Source organism: Trichogramma pretiosum, unplaced genomic scaffold, assembly GCF_000599845.2.
Source record: "Trichogramma pretiosum strain Unisexual culture from Peru unplaced genomic scaffold, Tpre_2.0 scaffold74, whole genome shotgun sequence".
Classification (NCBI taxonomy): Eukaryota; Metazoa; Arthropoda; class Insecta; order Hymenoptera; family Trichogrammatidae; genus Trichogramma; species Trichogramma pretiosum.
Window position 1 is genome coordinate 486178 of NW_019641708.1, and position 26425 is coordinate 512602.

At 40.1% G+C, this 26425-nt stretch overlaps 3 protein-coding genes across 4 annotated transcripts in view; 1 reads left to right on the forward strand and 2 right to left on the reverse strand.

Moving 5' to 3' along the window:
- Positions 1-20793, forward strand: part of LOC106659576 (ATP-binding cassette sub-family G member 4) — a 34909-nt gene extending 14116 nt beyond the window's left edge. The window contains exons 3-10 of one of the 2 annotated variants that reach the window (XM_014382177.2): positions 2778-3124; positions 16817-16949; positions 17634-18208; positions 19100-19602; positions 19699-19867; positions 19953-20053; positions 20143-20298; positions 20358-20793. In XM_014382177.2, coding sequence (XP_014237663.1) covers positions 2778-3124; positions 16817-16949; positions 17634-18208; positions 19100-19602; positions 19699-19867; positions 19953-20053; positions 20143-20298; positions 20358-20702 — 2329 coding nt within the window. In that variant the 3' untranslated portion in view covers positions 20703-20793. The remainder of the gene's footprint in view (positions 1-2777; positions 3125-16816; positions 16950-17633; positions 18209-19099; positions 19603-19698; positions 19868-19952; positions 20054-20142; positions 20299-20357) is intronic. The other variant, XM_014382178.2, reaches the window with a different exon arrangement.
- Positions 13610-15741, reverse strand: LOC106659578 (putative ankyrin repeat protein RF_0381). Its single transcript, XM_014382180.2, has one exon. It carries the CDS (start codon positions 15303-15305, stop codon positions 13689-13691), a length of 1617 nt encoding a protein of 538 aa, XP_014237666.1. The 5' UTR covers positions 15306-15741; the 3' UTR covers positions 13610-13688.
- Positions 20794-25015: 4222 nt separating the features above from the next.
- LOC106659582 (60S ribosomal protein L30) lies at positions 25016-26054 on the reverse strand. Its single transcript, XM_014382185.2, has 4 exons — positions 26040-26054; positions 25840-25891; positions 25405-25550; positions 25016-25251 (listed from the first exon to the last, which is right to left on the reverse strand). Exons 2-4 carry the CDS (start codon positions 25858-25860, stop codon positions 25074-25076), a joined length of 345 nt encoding a protein of 114 aa, XP_014237671.1. The 5' UTR covers positions 25861-25891; positions 26040-26054; the 3' UTR covers positions 25016-25073.
- Between the last annotated feature and the right edge of the window lie 371 nt (positions 26055-26425).

Here is a 26425-nt window from a genome sequence, read left to right on the forward strand (position 1 = left end):
GATGGAAATATCCTTGCCTCAACCAGAAAAATCGCACCAACTTCGGTGCAGTAGTTAGGGCATAATAACGAGCGCGCATCGTCGCAAGCACAGCCGCTAGACGAGAGATGCGCGTATCGTATTACGCCGTAGTATATATTAGACGCAGATTTCGCTGACGCGCGGATGGCCCCCGCAACTATATACCGCACATATTTGACGTTACGATATATTACGAGCTTGTTATAATACGCCACGCTCGCGCGAACACGCATAATTCCGTGTCTTCGCGAGCTTTTTTTTTCTTCGCGAGTAATAAATAAATCTCGCTCGCTGCACCGTGCGTGCATCGGCCCGCGGTTTCTTTGTATCGGTGTACACGTTTCAGACAAAAAGAAAGTTCATTCGGTCAAAGTTATAAAGTTCGAATTCGTAATGGAGTATAATTCGTGCCACGCCATTTGTTTGTTTGTGCTTAGGTATAGATAAAAAAGCTCGAGTAGAGTCGAGGCAAGATATATATATCATACATTCGGACAATAATATTATGTACTGAATATTGAACTATTTGCGTCACGCACACACACACATGCACATGTGCGCCGCGCGTTGATATCACCGATAAAGCACAGGAGGCGAACTTTCGACCGAATAAGTATAAAACTGTTTCGTGTGTACGAACGTTTTTTTCCCCTTTCAAGATTGCGATTATTATTATAAAACAAAAAAAAAAGAAAGAGCATGACACACGAGTCATTTTTTTTCCTCTTGTTTTCGCTCTTTGCAAAACTGCTTCGAGGCGCAGTGTGTTCGGCCAAATTGAGTTACATCTGTGCAGGGATCGGCCATTCATAGATGCATATTGCATATATAGCACGCTTACATGCATGCATGCCGCTAAATGCCACGAAGGACGAACAATTGACGTGTTTTCTCTACAGCTGCGGTTTAGTGTGGCGCGGGGAGATCGATTTTCTTTTTTTTCTCTTTCTCTCTTGACTTCTGTATCTTGTAAAGATAACAAAAAAAAAAACAACAGCGTGTACTGCACGATCGTTATTCGCGCGTATATATACAGTAGTGCAGCTGTCCGTGATGAAAATTCATTCCTATGCGTCGAGTACCTTTTTCAAGTATTGTTTCGATACAACCGCGGAGGCCTATAAGGCTGCATTAATTTTTCAGAATAGAAAAATACCACCTGTAAGCGGTTCGAGTCGATTATTAAGTGACCCCGCGTAATAACGCACTAATACAGCTTTGCATGTGTGCGCATGGCGTTATACAGTGCACGATAACAATGATAATAATGGAGAAAAAAAAATTATTCTAAATGCGCGCGTGTTGCCATTGACCCAGCACATTATTCTACGCACACGCGAAACATCCGACCGCGAGACAGTCCGACGAGCGCGCGCAGCCTTATAATATATCGCTGCCTGCATCGCTATATATACATAAATGCGCGACAATAATTGCTCTCTTCCGTAAAAGTTTCGAGCCTAGCTCGCGCATAAAAGTGTACACGTTAAAATTAATGATGATCGAACGAGAGGAGCTCGTGTGCAGCTGCGTACGGAGTAAAAACAAAAAGCGATATTAAGAAAACCAGAGGCGCGGGCATGGCGGGTACGGGTATTATATACGCGTGCGAGAAAGTTTGCCCGTTGTTCTATATACATACATCCTCGCGGAGGTGCGGATTACTCGCATATATATATCGTGTATATTTTCAATCGTGTATAAAGTTTGCGCGCAAATAGCAAAACTGCAGTATAGCACAAGTGCGATTGCAACAATAACAACGAACGCGTAAAACTCGTACAAGGACTTCGAGTGCTAGAGAAAGAGAGAGAGAGAGAGAATTGTGGCACCTATAGTAAAAAAAAATAAATAAATAAAAGTTTCGCAAAAGTGCGGAATAATTGAAAAATCGTAAAGCCGTGTCCGCCCGCGCGGCGGCGCGTCCTGTGCGGTCGTATAGGTAGTCGTTGTTTTTGTTTTTGTTATTGCACAGCTGCGTTTTACGTACATCTAAAGCCAACGATATAATAATACAAAGCCGAGTGCACGTATTACCTATAGTTATAATATGCAATGTCTTTACACATCACCATATCGATCCGCTCGATTCTCATTGTCCATCCATCTGTCTCTCGTTGTACTACTCGCCGCGCAAACGTCCGACAAATAATCCAGTAATTGCTTTCGATTGCTTCTCTAGCTCTATCCCTCCCCTCTGCCTTCGATCTATCTCTCTATGTATATGAAACGGAGAAAAGACATCGCGTTTTCTCTCGACACGGTGACGCGTGAATATATCTATAATACCTGTATTATATGCAGATCTAGTGTACGTCAATTTTCTATAACAAAGAGGAGTACTGTAATATACGCGACTGAGCGAGGATATAATGCTTAATCGAGAAACTATAGCAGTACATATTTTTGATTGTACTTGAATTATGTAATTACTCTTAAGTATAAGGTCGAAGAAGTCGTTCGTGAAAAATCTTAATCCTTGCACATAAACGAGACGATCTCTGCGTACAGAGTATTTTTAAGGTATACTAATGAAAATTCCTCGATGCAGACACTTCGTTGTACCGAACGTTATTCTGCATTCGTATAAGCGCGCGTCGATGCGAATATAATAGCGTCAGTATGAATGAATGAAAAATATGTTTTGTCGACTCCCGGGGGGTCGAATTCGCGCGTCAATCGAGAAAATTCAACAGTAACAAAAAACAACAACACGAGATAATCATAAAATTTCTTTCTCAATTATTACTTTGCAGCGGTCCGCAGAATTACGTGCAGAATTGCGCCTACAACGGGGTCGGCAACGGCAACAGCAACAACAACGGCGCCAGCAACGGCAACGGCAACGTGGCAGCGGCACCGCCGTCCGTGGTCGTCGTCGGCAGCGGCGTCGTCGGAACCAACAATCAGCAGCAGCCGATGAACGTCGGCAACAACATGCTCTGCGCGCCGCGCAAAGTGCCCAACAATCACACGAGTCCCGGCCAGCATCATCAGCCGTTCAAAAAGCCCGCGGTTGCGCTCACCCATCTGCCGAAGCGGCCGCCCGTCGACATCGAGTTCAAGAATCTCGCCTACAGCGTCTCCGAGGGACGACAGAGAGGTACGTGTACGATATTCTTTTTATATGTAGTCGTCAAAAAAAAAAAAAGGCGCGTCGCACCAGTCCCTCGGAGAAGACACTCGCCGCCCACGAGTTATCTGATGTTGGCGGAGTACGTCGTCGTTGTCGTGTATAGTTACGTAACTGTGGGCAAGGATAATATATGTAAACGAAATATTTTAGCTGAAGGATTTAATAGGTACAATTTTCCGACGCGAAATCTATCGATTCATCTATACTCGTCTTATTTTTTCTGTTCACCCTCAAAAAAGGCTCTCGTCGATTTATTAATTAAATTCATTTGGCGAATTGACGTAATATAAGTACGAGAGTCGCGTGTGTCAATTACGCTCGACAGATACCACTGTCCGCCGAACAAACTCTATACGTTTTCTTTTAATTAAGGACGCAGCTTCGTTGTCATCCGACAATCGCGAAATTGGGACGTGTTCGTGAAATTTTTTTCCCCTTTCAAGATATAATAAATAAGAAATTTGAATGAATACAATTCAAATGAAACTCTTTTCTATGCACACGAGAGAAATATTTATCTAGTTTTATTCGCAAGGGAACCTAAAACCGGGATAAAGATGAAACATTTTTTTCAAATCCTCTTTGAGATTCTCAATAAAATATATTGTTAAGGAGCTGTACGTAACACGAAGGATTTACGTTCCATTCTTCTCGTGGATATTTGCTACTTCTCGACGAATATTGAATAAAAATGTCAGAAAATGCGTGGGAAAATTTTCATTACTGTATACCCCGCGTATTTTGGCATGTATACACGACGCGAAGTCGAGAACAGGGCTAAATTAAATTTATTATACTCGGAACAAAAGGGCGATGCATCAATTAGTTGGTATTTAATAAATATACTGTCACACGAACTCTCTCCAACCATGCAATACAAAATACACGATCAATCTTTTACTCAACCCAGATGAGGAAAAGCTCCTCTCCGAGCGCAAAAGAAAAAGAAAGAAAAACACGATTCGGTAAGGTCAACTGTTGCCTCGACGAGTATACTATATACGTATACGAAACTTCAAAAAGACCTACTCCCCCGGTCCAGAGAAGTTTGTACGATCATTACACAATAGCCGCGCTGATGAGCTCGAGTGTATCGCGCGCGCGCGCGCGCCTCGAAAATCACCAGTTTGGGGTAAAGTGTCGTAGTCGTCGGGCGTATTTTATATCATTATTATATATTTAAGTCCGCATTCGTTCTTCTCGAGTCCAACTGCACAGCAGTTGCATACACACGTACACACACACACATACTCACACACTTGTACAGCGAACGGAGTAAAATCGGTTGAACTGGGTCGCGAAGTACCCACGAGGCGTGGGGGGAGGGAGGGGGGAGGCGGTCGCCCGTCAAAGTCGGGCGGGTCGACTCGGTGCAAGCTCGAGCTTTCCCTCTCTCTCTCTCACTCTCTTCGACTCGAAATGCAGCGGCGGCGGTGGCGAGTGCAAGCGTACGAGACGAGTGAACGACCGAGCGCAGACCCATTGGTCTCGCGGGGGGATAGGATCGATAAATTTGTACCATAAAGATTTGTATATAATATACGTGTACGGATAGGGAGCTTTGGCTGCTTTACGCGCGTTATATATGCACCTGCTGCTGCTGCTGCTGCTGCGTCGTCTGCGGTTGCAAACGCGAGAAAAGACAGAAAAGAGAGATACAAACTTGGCAGCTAGAGTAGAGTCTCGCTTGGCGCGCATAATTTTTCTTATTTTTTAAATTATAATTACGTTGGAACGAGGTATGGATATCGCACTTTTTTTCATTCGCGTGCTTATAAGATCGTGTATAAATACACGAGAGAAATATCATTTGGATAATTTACATTGACCGACTGACCCGGCGCACTAGGATGACTCGATGAATAACAAATCAGCGCACGAAGATCGAGCGCACACGACGTTCCTCGTGTGCGCGCGATCGATCTATCAACGGATCTTTATTATTATTTTTATGATCGTAGTCCGTAGATGCCATGTGCAGAATATGGAAGCTCTAATGGATCGAGCGATGAGTTGATACGCAGAGTCTCGAGACAAGATCGATCGATGTAATTATTTTTAAAGAATTACTTTTAGATAGATACTTTTAGAAAAAAGTAATATTAGAACAAAAAACTTTAATCGAAGCAAGTTTTTATTGAATTTGTTTAAATTTTATTAATTCGAATGATATGAAAAATTTGAAAAATATAGTAACACTCGACGTGGAAAAATTATACAAATATGTTTATCATAAGTGTTGACCTGTAACTGCCAAGCAAACGTTACATAGATCTTCGTTCATTAGCTCCTTGAGAATAATTTCACAGCAGAGAATTGGCAACTCGTAACGTGTCAGCTCCAAAAAAAATTCCAGCGTCCAGCGTCGAAAAAATCCTTTCGATAGCTTCTCACATATGTGCGCAACGCAAGCCATTCGATAAGTCCGGTAAATGGGCCAATCATCAGCATCGTAGGTGTAAGCTAAATCGAAATAATCCTCATACGTGACTAGTTTTGCAGCCTCCTCGGGTCTCATTTGGACCAGGTCGTATAACGTTAGACTTGGATCATTATCTTTTATCATTATGCATTTAGCTTCATCAACAAACCATTTTTTAAATTCCTGCACGCTACTAGAATCCGTTGATTTCTCAAACAATTCGTACTTGGCAAAAAATTTCATGATCGTTAGAGCTTCGATTCGATCCAGCTGATATCCTCTTTCTTCTAAGCTTTGGACGATGACTAGGGCACGAGGTGCTGCTGTAAATTTAAACTTGATCTTATCTTCAAAATCATCCAAATTTTTTGTAGATTCGAATCCTTCGGCAAAATAATTGTCAGTGGGGAAAGCAAAGTTGGATAGGTCAGCACCATTGTCCAAAAGTACATTGACATCGTCGGGTAAAAGATTCGCCACAGCCCATTGGAGCGGTGTCCGGCCCTTATTGTCTCGAACGTCGACCTGCACCAACTGAGCGACTTCTTCGCAAATCTTAAAGAATAATTCTGCCAATTTATAGTCATCGTATTGATGATCATTAAAAATATTGTGCAAAGGCGTCGATCCTTCTACATTGGTTATGTTCGGATTGGCGCTATTTCTCAGCAGAAATTCCATCAAGTTCCTCTTCCCGTAGTCCAAGGCATAGTGCAGCGGTGCGTTGCCTAACTTGTCCTGAGCGTTGACTTGAACCGGCGGATATCTTTCGTCTCTTATCTCAAATAACATCTTGGCTACATCTTTAGAATCATTTGAATAGCGACTCACGATATGCAGAGGAGTCAGTCCGTCCTTGTTGGCCCAAGTCGGATCGGCGCCGCTTCTCAACAGAAATTCGATCACCTCCTTGTTATCGTTTTTTAGAGCGAAGTGCAGCGGCGAGTCGCCCGTTTTCCCCACCAGGAGATTCGGATCCCGAACGAGCTCGAAAAATTTTTTGAAAATTTCGTAACACCCTGAGGCGCAGGCCGCGTGGTAGTGTGTGAGGCCAGACTCGTCGGTGTAGTTGACGTCGAATCTGTCGTATATTTTAAAGAGCATACGGATCTTATCATCACACCCAGGAAAAGTGCTTCTGGCCGCGTGATGCACTGGTGTAGTTCGACGCAACCATGGCTTGCCGTCATAGTCTAGGTCAGGCTCGTCTTTGTAGCCAGTATTGATCACAAAGTCGATGATTTCGTCTAGGTCGATGAACTTCATAGACTCCGCGAGAAGCCAATCGATCTCGTCGGGCCGAAGAATGTCCCGGAGATTTGGAAGTTCACCCTCCCAATTTTTGACCAAGTGATAAATATTACGAAGAAATTCCACTCTCGTATCTTCAATCTCTTCATTGATCTTTTTATGAATACTTTTGAATTTTTCCAAACAATTTTGGTTGTCTCCGGACATTGTTTCTCACTCTCACGCAACGCACAATCACTTTCAATTCAAGGTATTTCTTATTTTGCACGAGAATCACTTGCTACAGCTGATTTTTCTTTGTTATTCACGCGGCGGTGGCGTAACTTGTACTGTACTGACTAATACTGACTTTGCGTCGTTGTTCGACCAAGCAACTCGCTCGGACACGCACTACAAGTATATTAATATAGAGAGCGAGACAAGCGAAGATCGAACGCGAAACAGCCAGGCATAGACGTCATGACAAAGGAATGAGCACCAATCTGTAGTATCGAGTAGACTCATAGGCCCTCGGCACCGTGAGCGTCGGACAATCACAGCTACCAAAAAAACTCTGATTCTTTCTGCATATAAAGATTATGTTGCACTTGTTCGTTTTTCATGGGTTTAACGCGATACTCACCGCACGTAACATAAGTTTTTATTTAAAAAATACTCGAAAAAGATTTAAGCAACTCGAGACCTGTCTTTTATCGAGAGAATCCGAAATCGTATCAATCGGATTTTTCTGATATTTTGGTTTTGAAACACGCGGATGGAAAATCATTGTGACCCTCGACCACTTTGACGAAATCTTACTAAGAATGTTACGTTCGTAAGAATCAGAAGTAAAAAAAATTAGTATTATAAGATGATCTATAAGAGTTGATGCATAGAAAATTATATTGATGTAAATTTCTAAATACATAAATACATCTTTCTCTATCAAAACTTTAATAGCTCACCTCAAAAAAATCTAAAAATTACGAGAACACGTATTTTGATGCAAAGTTGTTCAGAATTGAAATTACTGTCTTATTTTGATAGTTGTAACTGTAAGAAATGTTGGGTCGAATTACGAGATTTTCCGTTATAATGCTTTTTCATAATCAATCGGTTGATCTTCTAAATGAATATTAAAAGAATTTCTAGCTCAGACTTGAGTTTAATAATGAAAAAAGTGATGAGGAGTTGGGAAATAACAAATTTTCATTAAATTTTATTTTAAATTTATTCATCAACATGATGTGAAAAATCTCAAAAATTTAGTAACTACACATGTAGGAACACTTGAAAATTCTAGAAGAATACTTATCACGAGCTTTGACTAGTATCCGCCAAGCAAACGCGCCATAAATCTTCGTTCGTCAAGTTCTCGACGATTACGTCGCAGCAGAGCAAGGGCAGTTGGTTGCGCGTCAGCTGCAAGAAAGAGTCCAGGCCCCATCGCCGGAAAAATCCTCTAGATAGTTTCTCGCACAGATGCACGGCGCAGGCCTCATTTGGACGTTTGGGAAGTTTCCAAATATCGTTTATGCTCGCCAACTTGCAGTAATCCGAATACGTGATCATTTTCGATACATCTTTGGATCGCAACTGGATCAGATCGTAGAGCGACAGGTTTGGATTTATCGATATCTCTTTTGCTTTCTGCGTAAACTCCTCGTTGTAGTTCCGGGACTTTTTGAAATGCACCAACTTCTCGTACAATTCGTACTCGTCGAAAAATTTCATAATGGTCAGGGCGTCGATTCGTCCCAATTTATATCCACTTATTTCTAGGCACTCGACGACGGCCAGAGCGCCAGACACTAGACTCAATTTAAACTGAATCTGAAAATCTTCATCCTCATCTTTTGTAAATCCCTCAGCGAAGTAACTTTCAGTGGGAAAAACGAACTTAGAAAGATCAGCACCATTATTTAACAATACTTGGACGGTATTCGGCATGAGATTCGCCACAGCCCATTGCAGCGGTGTCCGACCCTTCCTGTCTCGAACATCGACCTGCACCAATTGATCGACTTCTTTGCAAATCTTGAAGACTACCTCCATTAATCTTTCTTCAGTATGGAATTCATCCACCTTGCAAATATAGTGCAGAGGTGTCAATCCCTCTGCATCAGCTATGTTTAGATCGGCGCCCTTTTCCAGCAAAAACTTGATGTTCATGGTTTCTATACGCCATTCCATGGCCAAGTGCAACGGCGTGACACCCAACTTGTCTTGGGCATTGATTTTTACCGGCTTTTTTAATTCGTCGCTGACCTCGAATAATATCTTCGGCAAGTCAGCAGAATCGTCTCTATAACTCATACGGTGCAGAGGGGTCCATCCCTTCTTGTTAGCCAAATTTGGGTCAGCCCCATTTCTCAGCAGCAATTCGACCATCTGCCTGTCAAAGAACCACACAGCCTTGTATAGCGGCGACTCGCCTGTTTTTCCCTCGAGGCAATTAGGGTCCTGGCCGAACTCGAGGAATCTCTTGACGACGTCGTAACATCCGTACTCGCAGGCCACGTGAAAATGCGTCAATCCATCTTCGTCGGTGTAGTTCACGTCGAATCTGTCGTAGATATGGAAAAGTTTAGACACGACATCGGACCTGAATTCGTGCATATGATGCAGTGGTGTGGTACGACGCGACGACGGCTTGCCGCTCTCATCAACTTTGGGCTCGTCTTTGTAGCCGGTACTGATCACAAAGTCGACGAGTGGTTCGGGGTCGATGTTTAACAACGCGTCAGTGTCAGCGCTATCATCGTCATAGTAGCTATCATCGTACATCACAGACTCCGCAAGAAACCAATCGATCTCTTCGGGCCGAAGAATGTCCCGAAGATTCGGAAGTTCGCCCTGCCAATTTCTGATCAAGGGATGAAGCTTACAAAGAAATTCGCGTCTCTTTTCTCTGATCTCTCGATTGAACTCTTCGTGCATACTTTTGAATTTTTCCAAACAGTTTTGATTTTCTTGCGCCATTGTTTTATACACACTCGCACAAACACAAAATTACTTATAATTACGATTTTTTTTTTCCTTTATCACGACAAAACACTTGCTGCTGTTGATCTTTCTTTACTTACACTGCGTGGCTTCGTAACGCGCACTCACTACTGACTATGCGCTATTGCGATCTTACAAAAACATGCGATCGAGCTATTAGCCGCTGTTTGATCCCAAACAAGTAGCGACCCGCACGAGCACCAGCGAACGAGTTCAAGAGAGAGACAGAGATACTCGACGGTTACACATATGCGATATATAGACGTTACAAAGGAATGGACGCTGAGATGTAGTCGCCGCAGCAGAAGCAAGCGGTCAGATTTATGGAAACATCGGGTCACTGCGGACAGTTTTTCATATTGAATAAAAAAAATTTCCTCATGGAGAAAAAAATAGTATAACAAATTATCTATGATGAAATCTCAAAAAAGCTTTATTTCGACATTTTAGATGATAAATAATTCAACCATAATAATCTTTCGAAATACTGATTTTTCCGATATGTTGTATTTCACACGGGCCCGGAAATTTCTAATCGTTGTCTTTATCTGTAATTCAAAATTGTTAGAGTGTTACAAATATTTTCAATGCAAAATTGTTTTAAGATTTGCAAAAGAAATCACGACTTCAAGTTGTCCTCATCTAATTGGGCTCTTTCATGCAATTTAAAGCGCGCTTTTCTCGAAAAGACGAAAAGTAGACTTGAAGAGAAAGTTATTTTGTCTTTTTACCGCAGATATACAATTATGCCAAACTAAGATGAGAGAAAATAAAATTAAAACAAAAAAATAAAAAACTCGGCAAATTTTAATTGAATTTTTTAAAATTTATTCACATGAATCATATGTAGAAAATCTATAACATTCAAATATGTTTATGCTTAGCTATGGCCTTCAGCCGCCAAGCAAATATTAAATAAATCGTCGTTCGTTAGCTGCTTAATGATTAAATCGCAGCAGAGATTTGGCAATTGGTAATGCGTTAGCTCCTCGAAAGAAGGCAGTGCCCATCGTCGGTAAAATCCTCTCGACATCATCTCGCACAGATGCACACCGCAAGCCTGTCTATAATATGTGAAAAGCTTGTAATTATCTTCGTAAACTAACTCCAAATAGTCCTCGTACGTGAGAAGTTTCGCCGCAGCTTCGGGTTGCAATCCCATCAAGTCATAGAGCGAAAGACTATCATTTATCATAATTTCCTTCGCATTCTCCGCGAAATAATCGCTCTCGTACCAAGGCTCTGTAACATACAATAATTTTTGAAACAATTCATACTTAGCGAAGCATTTCATGATCGTCAAGACGTCGCTTAGTTCCAGCTTGTATCCTCTTTTCTCTAGGCGCTCAACGATGACTAGGGAGCGAGGCACTGCATAGAAATTAAAATGAAGACTATTTTCTTCAACCAGATCTTTGGTAGATTCGAATTTCTCGGCGAAGTAACTCTCATCAGGAAAAACGAAGTTGGATAGGTCAACACCATTGTCCAAAAGTACATCGATCACGTCCGGTAAAAGATTCGCCACAGCCCATTGAAGCGGTGTCCTTCCCAAGTTGTCCAGTGCATCGACCTGTACCGGCTGATTGACTTCTTTGCCGATCTCCAAAAATTGCTCCAACAATTCATCGTCATCGCATCGATGATCCTTGCAAATAAAATGCAGAGGCGTCGATCCTTCCGCATTGGCTATGTTCGGATTGGCGCCATTTCTCAGCAGAAGTTTCATCAAGTCCTCGTGGCCGTATTCCAAGGCATAGTGCAGCGGTGCGTTACCTAACTTGTCTTGAGCGTTGACTTGAACCGGCGGATATCTTTCGTCTCTCATCTCGAATAACATCTTCGCCACCTCTTTATACACAAACCACATTTGGCTCATTGTGTGCAAAGGAATCCGTCCGTGCTTGTTGGCGCAAGTCAGATCGGCGCCGCTTCTCAAAAGCAATTCGATCACTTCTTTGTTGCGTGAAAACACAGCCAAATGCAGCGGCGAGTCACCTGTTTTTGTTACGAGAAGATTGGGATCCACTCGGCCGAGCTCGAGAAATTTCTCGACAACCTCGTAACATCCTGCCATGCAGGCCACATGGAAATGCGTCAATCCATCTTCGTCGGTGTAGTTCACGTCGAATCTGTCATAAATTTTAAAAAGATCATTGATGTATCTTTTATTGCTCCTAATCGCATGATGTACTGGTGTAGTTCGACGCAACCATGGCTTGCCGTCATAGTCCACCTCAGGCTCGTCTTTGTAGCCAGTATTGATCACAAAGTCGATGATTTCGTTGAACTTGCTCTCATTGTTGCACTTCACAGCATTCGTGAGAAACCAATGGATCTCTTCGGGCCGAAGAATGTCCCGGAGATTTGGAAGTTCACCCTCCCAATTTTTGATCAAGTGATAAATATTATAAAAAAATTCCCATCTCTTATCTTCAATCTCTTTATTGATCTTTTCGTGAAGACTTTTGAATTTTTCCAAACAGTTTCGGTTTTCTCGGGCCATTGTTTCTCACTCTCACGCAACGCACAATCACTTTCAATTCACGGTATTTCTTATTTTGCACGAGAATCACTTGCTACGGCTGATTTTTCTCTGTTATTCACGCTGCGGCGTTGTAACGCTTACTGACCAGCGTTGGTTTCAGTGAGCTCTACGCTCATAGTCTATGACCGAAATATACCGTGGCGCCGATGGTGGCACGCATGTAGTTATTCTTTATTTAAGTAAAAATAATAATGTTTATTGATTAAATTATAATAAAATATATTTATTTCAACATAGGAACAATATCCGATATTTAATTTACCATTTAATGATAGTAATCAAATGAGTTCAACTGATATTTCGCGCTCGCAATATGCTCGATAACCCGTTTCAGCTCTGCGCTACCACCGGCGCCACGGTATATTTTGGTCATACACTATGAGCGTATAGAGCTCATTGAAACCAACGCTATTACTGATTGTATTGTACGCATGTAGAGCTATCTTAAGCTCCTTTTACATAAGCTCGAACGGCTTGGAATGCATACGCGATTGGCATTCAAGCGTTGAGAACGAAGCCTTTTCAGCTTTATGTAGAAGGGGCCTCACCAGCAGCGTGAGCGTAACGAAGAGAAACGCACGGTGCATCTGCTATATGTCAATTCTTACAGTAGGCACAAGTTTAAAAGATAGCCGGTCTATAATTGGTACCTCTGCGAGTGTCGATAAAGAAGAGACGTAACTACGAGCGATAAAGCTATATGTCGCGAGTGCAGAGTGGGACAAGCGACAGAGAGAGAAGAGAAAAGAAGAGATACACGACGAGAAACGAGAAATACTTTCATCGGACTAAGCCATGTTTTTGTCTCTCGAATTCATTAAGCCGGTATTTGCGCTCAGTCTTTATGAGCATGGCGAAGTAAAATTTCGGAAAAAATTTGTTTTGAATACTATACTCTCGACGTTGGAAAATATATGAGTAGGGAAAACTTTTAGGTGAGACCGAGGCATGCATGGCCCCTATTTTTGACATCAAATAAAAAAATTTCTAGCGGAGAAAAAATCTGAAAAAATTAATCTATAATGAACACTCAAAAAAGGGTGTATTTCGTCGTTTCGGGCAATGAATAAATAATTTAATAATAATTAATCAAAACACTGATTATTCTGGTGCATTGAATCATACGTGCCCGGCTATGAGACAAAAAAGTTTTTACAAGCTCAGTCTTGAGTCAAGGAGAGCTTTTTCGCGAAAAATTGTTCCAACCTTCGGAAAAAATAAAATTAAGATGAAAAAATAAAAATCTAAGCAAATTTTAATTACATTTTTTGTGTATATTTATTTACATGAACAGACATAAAACAAGTTTACAAATATGTTTATCCTTAGGTTTGGCCTTCAGCCGCCAAGCAAATATTAAATAAATCGTCGTTCGTTAGATTATCGATGATCATATTGCAGCAGACATTTGTCAAGTTGTGACGACGCGTTAGCTCCTTGAAGGAAGGCAGTGCCCATCGTCGATAAAATTCTCTCGACCTTATTTCGCACAGATGCGCACGGCAAGCCTTTTCGTGAAAGGGGGAAATGAACTTGTAATCAACTGCCATAAATAATTTGAAATAGTCAGCACCTATGAGTAATTTCGCCGCTGTATCGGGTTGTAACCTCATCAAGTCATAGAACGAAGGACCATCATCTATAATTTTTTTTTTCGCATCCTCCGCGAACCAGTCTGCCTCGTACCAACGCTCTTCAACCAACGGTGATTTCTTGAACATTTCGTACTTGGCGAAGCATTTCATGATCGTCAGGGCATCGCCTTTCTTTAGTTCGTATCCCCATTCTTCTAGGAATTCAACAAATACTAGGGCGAGAAGCACTGAGAGGTATTTGAATTCTAACAGATTAGAATCTTCGAAAGATTTCAAATTATCACCAAAGTAACTCTCATCGGGAAAAACGAAGTTTGATAGATTGGCACCACTAGATAACAAATCTTTGACATTATACCGCCTAATTTTCGCCACGGCCAATTGCAGCGGTGTCCGACCCAAATTATCCCGAGCGTCGATCTGCACAATCTGATTGACTTCTCTGCTGATCTTGATGAATAGTTCCAAATAATCAGGGACATCGGCAAAATTGCTGACTATAAAGTGCAGAGGTGTCGCGCCTTCCTTATTGGCTATGTTCGGATTGGCGCCATTTCTCAGTAGAAGTTCCATTAAGTCCTCGTATCCGTTGCCCAAGGCAAAATGCAGCGGTGCATTACCCGAATTGTCCTGAGCATTAACTTGCACCGGCCGAAATTTTTCGTCGCTCATCTCGAATATCATCTTCGCCGAGTCCACGTCGCCACTATTGCATGCGATGTGCAGCGCAGTCGATCCTTTCTTGTTGGTCAAATTCGGATCAGAACCAGCTCTCAGCAACAATTCGACTACCTTGTTTTTTTCCTTGCGCAGAGCGAAATGCAGCGGCGAGTCACCTGTTTTTGTCACGAGAAGATTGGGATCGACCTGGCCAAGCTCGAGGAATTTCTTGACAACCTCGTAACATCCTGCCATGCAGGCCACATGGAAATGCGTCAAACCATCTTCGTCGGTGTAATTCACGTCGTATCTGTCGTAGATTTTAAAAAGATTAGAGGCGATTTCGGATCTGGATTTGGTCACACAATGCAGCGCTGTGGTGCGACGCGACAACGGCTGGCCGTTCTGATTGACTTTGGGCGCGTCTTTGTAGCCGTCCCTGATCACAAAATCAATGAATGAAGTTGTTTGTGCCTCGATTGTGTCGTGCTCCACGGAGTGTTTGAGAAAATCCTCGATTGCTTCGGGACGAAAAATGTCCCGGAGATTAGGATTTTGGCCCTGCCAATTTGCCACCAAGGTATAAACTTTAACAAGATATTCGCGTTTCTTTTGTTTGACCTCTCGATCGAACTGTTCGCTTAAACTCTTAAATTTTTTCGCGAAGTTTTCACTGTCTTGCGACATTGTCCTACGCACTCACGCACAAAACAATCGCTTAAAATTGTAAGATATTTGTTATTTTTCACGATAATCACTAGCAACAGTCGATCGCACGCTATAAACAGCCGATGCAGCTGTTACTCTCGCTACGGCGTTGTTATGCTTACTAACTGCGTTGTACATGTGTCAAGCTGTTTTAAGCTCCTTTTGCATTCAAAGCCGAAATGGCTTGGAATGCATCGGAGCTTGTACGACTGTGCGCGACTTTCGCTCGCATTGCTCGCTACTACCGATCTCGCGCATTTCAGCTTATGTAGAATGAGCCTTAAAAAAAACTTGCGGTCGAGCTACATGTCGCGAGCAGTGAGGCAAACGAGAGAAAGAGAGAAAGAGAGAAAGAGAAGAGAAACACACGGAGAAACGAGAGCCTATAGTCGTATACTGTAGTCGCCACAACAGAAGCGAGCAGACAAACGTATTATATGAGTATGGCTGAGCAGTCGGAAGTAAAATTTCTAATAAAAAAAAATTTTTCGAACGTAATGCATTTGACGCTTTAATACACCCACGCCAGGAAAAATTTTTCGGGGAGATCGAGACATGCATGGCATTTTGACATTAAATAAAAAAATCTGAAAAAATTCGTGCCTTTAGTTCAATAAGTAATCTATGATGAAACTAAAAAAAAAGGATATATTATTTCGTCATTTTGGATACTAAATAAATAATTTATTCATAAATAATCAATGAAAATACTGATGATTCTGATAAATTGAAGTACGTGGGTCCGACCATGGGGCGTGATCGGCGATTTTGAAGCATCGTTTTATTTTATCTTTATAAATTTGATAATAACACAATTGACTTGAAAGTTGTATTTTGTATATATATACCGATCGGATATTTTTTTGCCACTTGCGACTTTACGATGCTCCATCTGTTGGCGAAATCAACAAGCGCCCGATATCGGAATATAATTACTTCGATTGCGATAAATCACATTACAATACGAACTTGGCACACATTAATTATTACATTTTTTTAAGATACATCTCAAATTTTGCCATGGGTCAATTTTTAATTTGTAACGTGACAATTTTTAGAATAGTTCGTATAGAGATTTTTTGTAATGCAACCCAGCGAGTATAAAATATCGTTGCTATAAAGAGTATCTTGGCGTAGAAGTTTGACTCGGATAAAACCAAAATAGCCGCGCGCACGTGCAAATTTTCAATGCACCGTATGTATAAGCGTTTGGGTATACATCTCTTTCAGAGGCAGTAAAATATGCGAATGACCCAAGAGTTACGCGCGCATACACGTGCCTATATCGATGTCAAGATGTTCGATAAAAATTTTTCGTTTCCCTTTAAGCCTCGTATACATTTATATTAAGTAATACCCACGCAATAATAACATAAATACATAAAAGATATACACGACTTGGCTGCGGGAGGGAGTCAACGATCGCTGCCTCGTGCAGCTGACCCTCCTCGCGGCGCCCGAACCGATCTAAACGCGACTCACGTGCCAAGGCGGTCTGTTCCCAGGTTACAAGACGATACTCAAGTGCGTCCAGGGCAAGTTCAGATGCGGCGAGCTCACGGCCATCATGGGCCCGTCCGGCGCCGGCAAGAGCACCCTCATGAACGTCCTCGCCGGCTACAAGTGAGTAGTACAATTATGATCATTTTTGCGGGCACGTCCAAGGTGTCGTTATTATCATTATTATTATTATAAACGGCTCCCAAGGGCGCCTTCGTTCGTTCGAAACTCGTGCGCGTCCGGAATGTTAATGTACGATAAACAATAACGTATAGCAATAACAATTTCTCGCGTAGTAGTTTGATAGATTATGTATTATATACATTGCATACGTGTATAGTCGCCATTGAAATCGTCAAGCCCGCGCGCGCGAACGACGTGACCCGAGTTTTCAAAACTTCTATACACGTACAGGAGCTCTATAATCTCTTATGAATATATACATCCCGACGCGAGCCGGCCCCACATTATACAACAAATTTGAATAGACGCTCCGCGCGCAAGTTTCCTCTATACGGTATGCTGTAACGTACAAGAGACGATTCTCCGACGATTATAATGGCTCGGAGTAATTTAATTTGTTACTAAGCCCCGAGCTCGAGCTCGCAAATTGTATGAAATATAATTGATGATTAAGTCTCTTTTATTTTGAAATATCGCCGATTCACCCGATTGTATTTTCTACTTTACGTGTCGCGTGTCTCGGCCCGCACGCGACCTTCTGATCTAGTTTTCCTTTTCTGCCCCCGCCGATCCGATAATTCGTTTATATATATATAATTATCGTTCTTTTTTTCCGCCCTGCAGAACGTCGAATCTCAGCGGCTCGGTGCTGATAAACGGCAAGGATCGCAATCTGCGCCGATTTCGCAAGATGTCCTGCTACATAATGCAGGACGACCGTCTGTTGCCCCATCTCACCGTATACGAGGCCATGACGGTGTCGGCGAATCTCAAGCTCGGCAAGGACATCACCGCGGCGGCCAAGAAGGTCGTGATCGAGGAGATCATCGAGACCCTCGGCCTGAGCGACGCCAGCAGCACGCTGACCCATCGTCTGTCGGGCGGCCAGATGAAGCGGCTCTCGATAGCTCTGGAGCTGGTCAACAATCCGCCGGTGATGTTCTTCGACGAGCCGACCTCGGGCCTGGACAGCTCGAGCTGCTTCCAGTGTCTGAGTCTGCTCAAGTCGCTGAGTCGGGGCGGCCGCACCATCATCTGCACGATACACCAGCCGAGCGCGAGACTCTTCGAGATGTTCGATCATCTGTACATACTGGCCGAGGGACAGTGCATTTATCAGGGCAACGTGGGTGGATTGGTGCCGTTTCTGTCGTCCATGTGCCTGGACTGTCCGAGCTATCACAATCCTGCCGATTACGGTAAATATACTATGCTAAATATATATTTTAAGGTGCAATAATAATGATCGTCACGAGTGACGTAGCAATAGTGAATAATTAATTATTCGAATTATTTATTGTTTGTCTTTCATTAAAATTAAAATGAAATGTGTTTTCTAAAGTACCCGGAAGAGCCGCTATAACTTTTACAGTTGCTAAATCATTTTAATATGAGTTTGTGATGTTCATTCATTAATATCGATAAAAGAGCCAACTATAACCAGTGAATGAATATTTTCCTTTACTAGCACATCAATGTTCACAATGGCGTTGCATTGCTTGATTGAATAAAAATATTTTTTCCGACCGATATCACAGAATCAATTTTGTCACTGACGTGGATCAATTTAGTAACTTGGATTACTTGAAATTTAATTATTCATAAAACATTTACAAGCATTCAATTAACGATGAACAACAAAAAAATATTATGTATTGATTATTATGTATTTCATTCATTCACTGATCGAATCTGTTTTTTAAAGTACTTTCATTCTCGACCCAATCAAATATTATCTATAGAGCGTGATATATTTTTACAATAGTTTAATTTTTTTGTCATCGATCTAATATTGTTATTTTACGAAATTATTCAATAACAGCTGCGTTTCGTCACCCGATTAGGCATTTTCTCGCGTTAACGACAACGACGAGCGTGTGATTCATAATTCTCTTTCTCTCCGAGAAATTGCGAGATGCTTATCGTCATCGCGCGCTTTGTTTCAATTTTTTCTTTCAACTTCATAAACAAGTGCATAATACGATATTCTAGCGCAATTGCGAAAAATTTATTTGTATATGATTCTTTATTACGCGAGTCGCAATGAACGAGAGAACAAAAAAATGCATAATATAATTTCAATATTATAGTCATGGAAGTGGCCAGTGGGGAGCACGGCGAGTGCGTGCACAAGCTCGTCTGCGCCGTCAACAACGGCAAGTGCAACAATTATCAGCACTACCAGACGGCCCTGGTGGCCGCCCAGGCCCTGTCCAACGACATCGCCAAGCAGCCGCCGACGAGTCCGGCCGGTCAACAGCAGCAGCAACAGCAGCAACAGCAGCAGCAACAACAACAGCAACAGCAACAGGATCAGCAGACACCGCCCAGCGGCAACAACGGCAAGGAACTGACGGTGGCCGGAGTGGTGGGCGGTGGCCAGGCACTGGTGCCGAACGGCGTGGCCTGCGGCAAGGCGCCGACGTCGTCGAGCAACGGCACGAGCTGCGTCCTGAGCCTGCCCGTGTCGTGCACCACCTCGCTGCTCGACAGCGCCGAGAGCATCGAGCAGAAGGTCGGCTTCCCGACCAACGGCTGGATACAGTTCTGGATACTGCTCAAGCGCACCTTCCTCTCGCAGTGTCGCGACATGGTAAGAGAGAGATACGGATAATTGCAGACTATTAATTTATTAGAGAGAGATTCGTGCGCATTGCGCGTACATTACATCGGCATGGTCGATTTTCAGACATTGACGAAGGTCAGGCTGATATCACACATAATCGTGGGTTTTCTCATCGGGGCAATTTACTACGACATTGGCAACGACGCGTCCAAGGCCATGAGCAACGCCGGCTGCGTGTTCTTCACCGTCATGTTCATCATGTTCACGGCCATGATGCCGACCATCCTCACTTGTGAGTTTATTTTTTTTTTTTCAACAAAATTATAAGTAACGTACGATAATTATGGCAGTGCATTACCGATTTTTTTCTTCTGCAGTTCCCGTGGAGATGGCCGTGTTCGTGCGGGAGCACTTGAACTACTGGTACTCGCTCAAGGCCTTTTATCTGGCGAGGACCCTAGCCGACATACCGTTTCAGGTAATGATAATTCGATCGCGCACCGTTGTATATTCGATCGTGTCATCGATCGCGCGATAATAATCGTTTCGTTAATTTTGTCCGTCCAGATCGTGTACTCGATAGCTTACATCATCATCGTTTACTTCATGACGTCGCAGCCGCTCGAGTACGAGCGATTCTTCATGTATCTCAACATCTGCATACTGACGTCGCTGGTCGCCCAGTCGATCGGTCTGCTGATCGGCGCCGCGATGAGCGTCGAGGTAAGTTCAACGTAACAGGAAAATTACGACACAGCTTTTATTTACATAATCCTCCACAGTCCGGCGTGTTCATCGGGCCCGTGACCTCGGTGCCGATCGTCCTGTTCTCCGGCTTCTTTCTCAACTTCAACGCCATGCCGAGGTACCTGCAGATCGTCTCCTACTTCTCGTACATACGCTACGGCTTCGAGGGCGCCATGATCACCGTCTACGGCTACAATCGCAAGTCGCTCAAGTGCTCGGAGGACTTTTGCCTGTACAAGTCGCCGCGCAAATTTCTCAGCGACATGTCCATGGACCAGGCCGTCTACTGGATCGACGTGGTGGCCCTCGTGGGCTTTCTCATACTGCTGCGCATCGTCGCCTACTTCGTGCTCAGGCTCAAGCTGCGCTCGTTGCGTTAAGGAGAAAAAAAACACGACAAAAAATTAGCGACGACGAAAAGAAAACTATTTTTAAAACGAGATTCGCGCGTGATCGATGTGTATATTTGTTGCGGTATACCACCGATCGTGTGTTGCGATAATCTTATTGCGTACGCGTACGTACGAATATTATACATATTAACAAAAAAAAAGTCTGCTCGTGTACAGACAATAAAGGGCATAACGTATAAAAAATAATAAAGAAAACAAGACGCTCGATGCGACACAATGGACGATGATAACGACATTGAAAAAACAAAAAAAAAAACAAAAAGGAAGTCGGAAGTATGTGTGCGATGAAACGGTTGGGCGTGGAAATTATCGATCGTCTGCATATCCACACGAATATACAAACACACGCACACACATACACACACGCGGGCATTCAGATAGAGACGCAATTGGAATCGATCGAATTATGTATAGATGAAAGATACGTGTTACGAAGGAGCTAATATATTTAACGGAGGAATCCTATATTTGACTCGCGGCGTCAAATTTACAACGCAATTACGTGTATCGGGCGGCATTATTATACGATATATAAAAATACGACTTGGCGCGTGTATTGAGCTTTTTCGTCATTCTCCTATATTCAATATAGTGGCTGTGTAATTTTTTTGTCCGTGCGCGAGCGCGCGTATACATGAGGGTATGTGAAAATTTTTGCAACTATTATGAATACGTATATATGTAAACGAAAAAAAAAGGTAATTGCATTATTATATATATACGTATGCAGTACTGCCGAGAATGTTGTGAAAAAAAATCACGATTAACAAAAAAAATTATTATGATATTAAAAAAGTACATAATGTGTAACGTGTGTACGTTTACGGTGCCAATGACTGACGACCGATTTTTTTTCGAGTTTAGTAGTAAACTTAACAACAACAACAACAACAACAAAATTGATAAGTTGGTGTGTTTTTTCGGGTGCACAATCTCGATTATGTTTAATACACACATCGCAATATCTCTTATAATTTTAACCCCTATCAATTACCTTTAATTTCTCGATGCTCTCTTTATGTCTCTGACATTATTGACTTTAATTTTGCACTGTCTCTGTATGCCATTGTTTTTTTGTTTGTTTTTTTTTTACTAATGCTATTCATGTATAAAGACGAGTTGCACTAAAAATGATCTCTGCAATAACTATTTTATGTCGACATTGTTGGGGATCGTTTTTGTTCTCATTGTGTATAGATAGGAAATAATAAGATTATGTATAAAAAAAAAGTTAAGAACGATTTGCACTCCAATATACATACCTACGACATAGACATAGAGTATAAATGCAAATTATAGACGTGATATTGATATATGATAGTTTTTACGCTGATTTCCAATGAATCGTTTCGTCAAAGTTGACACGAATTTTTTACACTTAGACGAAAAAAAAAATAAAATAAAAAAATAAAACATAAATAAAATTGTATATTACACCTAAACGAGGAAGAAAACTCAAATATAAATTGGTTTGTGGTTGCCTTAGTTATCATCGAGTATACTATTTACTATGTTTATGCATATACGTGCAAACCGACGCACTTTAATACATGTTTATGAGCAAATATATGTATTATTAGTTTTTTAAGTGATTATGGTTTTTGTACCGTTACGAGTATACATTTAGCTACGAATTTTATAGGGTATCTTTTATTTAGTAGTTGATCTGATCCGTGTATAATCATCAATTGCACTAGAGTCGTAATGTTTTGTAATAGTCGAGGCAAAATAACTGTTTTTATCAATTGTGACTGTCGTTTACTATTGTTTACTGTTATCATTAATTTTATCGTACGTATTAAACGATTTCGACTGCGATTTCGTAATGCCAAGGGATTTTTTCTATATATCAATTCGATTAGCAGTTGCTAAACACTATTATTTATTTTTATATTTTGTCGCAATTATTGTAGATAGTTGAATTAATGCACATGCATATTGAAAATATATGTACTCATACGAATGTGATCACTGATTATTGGGTGCTAAATACCCTTCAATTTTTTTGAATGAATTTGATTTTTAGAAAAGAATGATTAGGTTTTATTAAGATTTTTTTATCGAATGGAAGTGAATATATCATCCTTTCATTTTTTTTATATAAAAAAAATATCTCATTGTTATAAACTGAATTGTAAGAGAATACTTTCTCCAATTCTAATTACAATTCATTTTTGAATTTCCCCGAATGCAACTGTAGCATAAATTTATGTTGATTTCAATGTATTTATGATGGTTATTTTACATAAGACGATTAAGTTTTATCTATTGAAATAAACTACTGTACACTACAATTATTTATAGAACCTTTTTTCACTAAATTTTTTAACATTATTTAAAACTTTCTATCATTAGATCGTTTTAATTTTATTCCTAACTAATCATTTATGCGTTAAAAGAATGTCGATAAAGTAAACTCCTTGATGTAGTAATATAAGATTGAAACTACCGATGCCCAAACACATTTTCATCATATTTAATAATGAACTTAAAAGTAATATAAAATAATCCAATCAACGATGAAGCCGAACTTTCCTTTAATTAACTTACCGAGAGAAAATGTCGCGATTCTTGGCTTTGACAGAAAAATTCACTCACATTTAAATAAAGTAAATTTATATAATGTACTAAATTGTGAGTCCTATGACAAGTGCAGTATATGCAATTAATAACTTATCTTCGAGAAACATGTCAATTTTAAAAACTGCATGAAAATATGAAAAGAAATATGCAAGAAATACAAAAAAAAAGAAGTTAGATAGTTATTGATTTGAAAGCATAAACGATTTCTTATCTCTATTTTAAAAATATCAACGAGTTAATGCAGTTTAATTGATTAATGAATCACAAGTTTCAAAATAAAGCAACATCGACGAATCGTTGTGAGATTATATTAATAAGTTTCATTATCCATGGAGAGCAAAATTTAAAAATGAGTAACCTACGTGAAATTTACATTGATTCCCATTGGTCATTTGATTTTTGAAAATTTTCATGAAATTTTTAATCGCAATTTGACACGATATCATGATTGAATCAGGGCCGCTCGACTCGGCCCGGAAGCACTCTTTTATCAATCCTGTTCAAAGAACTATAAAATGTCGACGATGATAATCGAAATTTCGTTGTAAATGTAATATAAAATTAATCGCTCAATATCTGTATTGAATGCAGAACTGTAGTTTATGTAAAATAATAATTCGTGGGTTTCGGTCGGTCGATTAGATTTAAAATCTGGGATAAAATCAAATGCATGTGATCACAATTTTATCGTAACAAACACTTGAAAACTTACAAAAAATGTAATGATTTGAATAAATGAGAACTAAACGAATTACAATAATTGATGCACGTATTATGATTTACGTCATTCGGGGTATAAGTACGAGATGTATTAAAAATGATAGAAGTTCATTGAAAGTAGATTCAATGATGTGGATGAGCATAATTAACCGATGAAAAGATCTTTATCTGTATTCTACATGAAAAAGTTCAAACCAAGTATATTATTTAACGACTTAGGTACTATAAATTATGCAATTTTTCAAGTGAAGTAATTTTGTAAAAAAAATTTAATTGTATAAGAATTGAAACATGAAAATGAGCCATGTGGACAAATCTAACTGGAGTCTTGATCGGGATCAATCAAGGATATGGTTTTAAGTACTCATAGTATACATGTATGAATATTTAAAGGAGGATGAAAACAATAGAATTTTGTTTTATCGAATTTTCGCATAACAATTTCATGTAACATGAAAAAGAAAACTAATGATAATAAAAGACTACAATCGAACAGTTTGCTTCGAATTTTCTTTTTACCTTTCAATAATTCATGATTCACCTAATTTGAAGACATATGAGTTGGGGCAGAGCTAGTATGTATGAACCTTCTGTACAGATTTTTTTTATCTAATGAAGTTTCAAGTTCAAAGAAGTTACTAGAAGTTTTACAGATTTTTAATGCAGAATATTCAAAGATCTCTAGTTTTAATGAAATTCAACAAATTTGGTGGAAAAGATTTTAAAAATTTACTTAAAGAATCTGAAGCTGGTGTTCATTCAACTTAATTTTTTGGAATTTCTTTATAGTAGGATTTGGATAAAATCTCAAGATCTATTATTCAAAAATAATCATATATTTACACAAAATTTTTTTGAAGTTTTACAATTGCAGTAATTCTTCATTACTTTCTAATTATTACTAGCTTGCCCTCAACAATTTATAAGTATTATATTATATAACTAAAATACTTGATGTTAAATGAAAACTACTATAGTTTATAGTATAAAATTTTTTTTATTATACTTTAATTATATTAAAGATAACTTAAAAATTTATTGTTGATCGCCAGTGGGCATCGATTTGATGATGTCAGAGTTTCCAGGGTCTGTGATCGACAATGTGCACACTCTGAAGTATTTACCGCAAGCGGTACCCAATTCAATGTTGTTACCAGTGTAGTGATGGACACCAGTTTTGGCCAACATGGCGTAGTATTCAATCTCAGATTTCCTGCAAAACGATGTTAACGTTAGATATCAAAGAAATGGTTACGAATCAGAACTGCACTTACGAGCAGTTAAATGAGACTACTCCGCAGAACTCCTTTTATTTAATTTAAAAAAAAAAAAAGAACTAAAGGAGTACTACATCTCAGTCTCTCACCTGAGTGGGGGTGTGTTATTGGCAATGATGACCAATTTGGCTTTTCCTTGACGGAGGGACTTCAAGGTCTGCTTGTAGCCCAGCACGTATTTGCCACTCTTCATGACCAGAGCCAACCTGGAGTTGATGCTCTCCATCGCCTTTTTCTGTAATAACCAATTAAAGAAATTATTAGAAACATATTCAAAACCAAAAACTTTGAATTTAAATAGTTATGAAATGGAAAAGAATGATGAAGTAGAGAGAGGGTCAAGTGCTAGATCAATTATTTAATGATCTTCCGAAATTCAAAGAATTTATGAAAACGAAGAATGGATATTTAACGATCAGTGAAAAATTATATTTAACAATGAATTGACGAAGGATGAATAAAAATTAGAATAGAAAAACGTGTTTTTTAGCACGTGTTATATAGCATAACCTCATGGTACTAACCTGTTTCTTTTGTGCAACCATTTTGATTGATTTTTTGTTGGCTTTTTACAACCTGCAACATAAAAATATTCAGCAATTAGTTGATGGCAAATATTTGGCAGTTAAATAGATCGATAGTTAAACTGTGAGAAATATTTAATATTATTATTTTCCAGTCATACTTTTGCACAACTTGAAAATGCAGCAATGCTTTGACTCACCTCACGAAGAGCTAAACCACGAAAGACGGCTTCCAGCACGAGTACGGCAGACTATAGAATAGGTCGATGGCGCCGGTGGCGGGCGGCGTGGCAATTTTCGCCCATCAGCAGCGCCAACTGGATATGAAAATGCAAGCGCACGTTTCACCGCAAAAATTGTGAATTGACATTAATCGAATGCTAATTTTTTTTTTAAATTATAATTCAATTGATTATATTCAATTGATTGATCTTGAAATTTAGGGCAGCTGGTTTTCTCTGAATAAAATATATAAATTTATAATTATAAAACGATGAAAAATGATTAAAAATAATATTTAATTTTTATGTCAACATTTTTGAAAACAATAATTATCTCCCAAATTTTTTCACATACTTTCATTAAT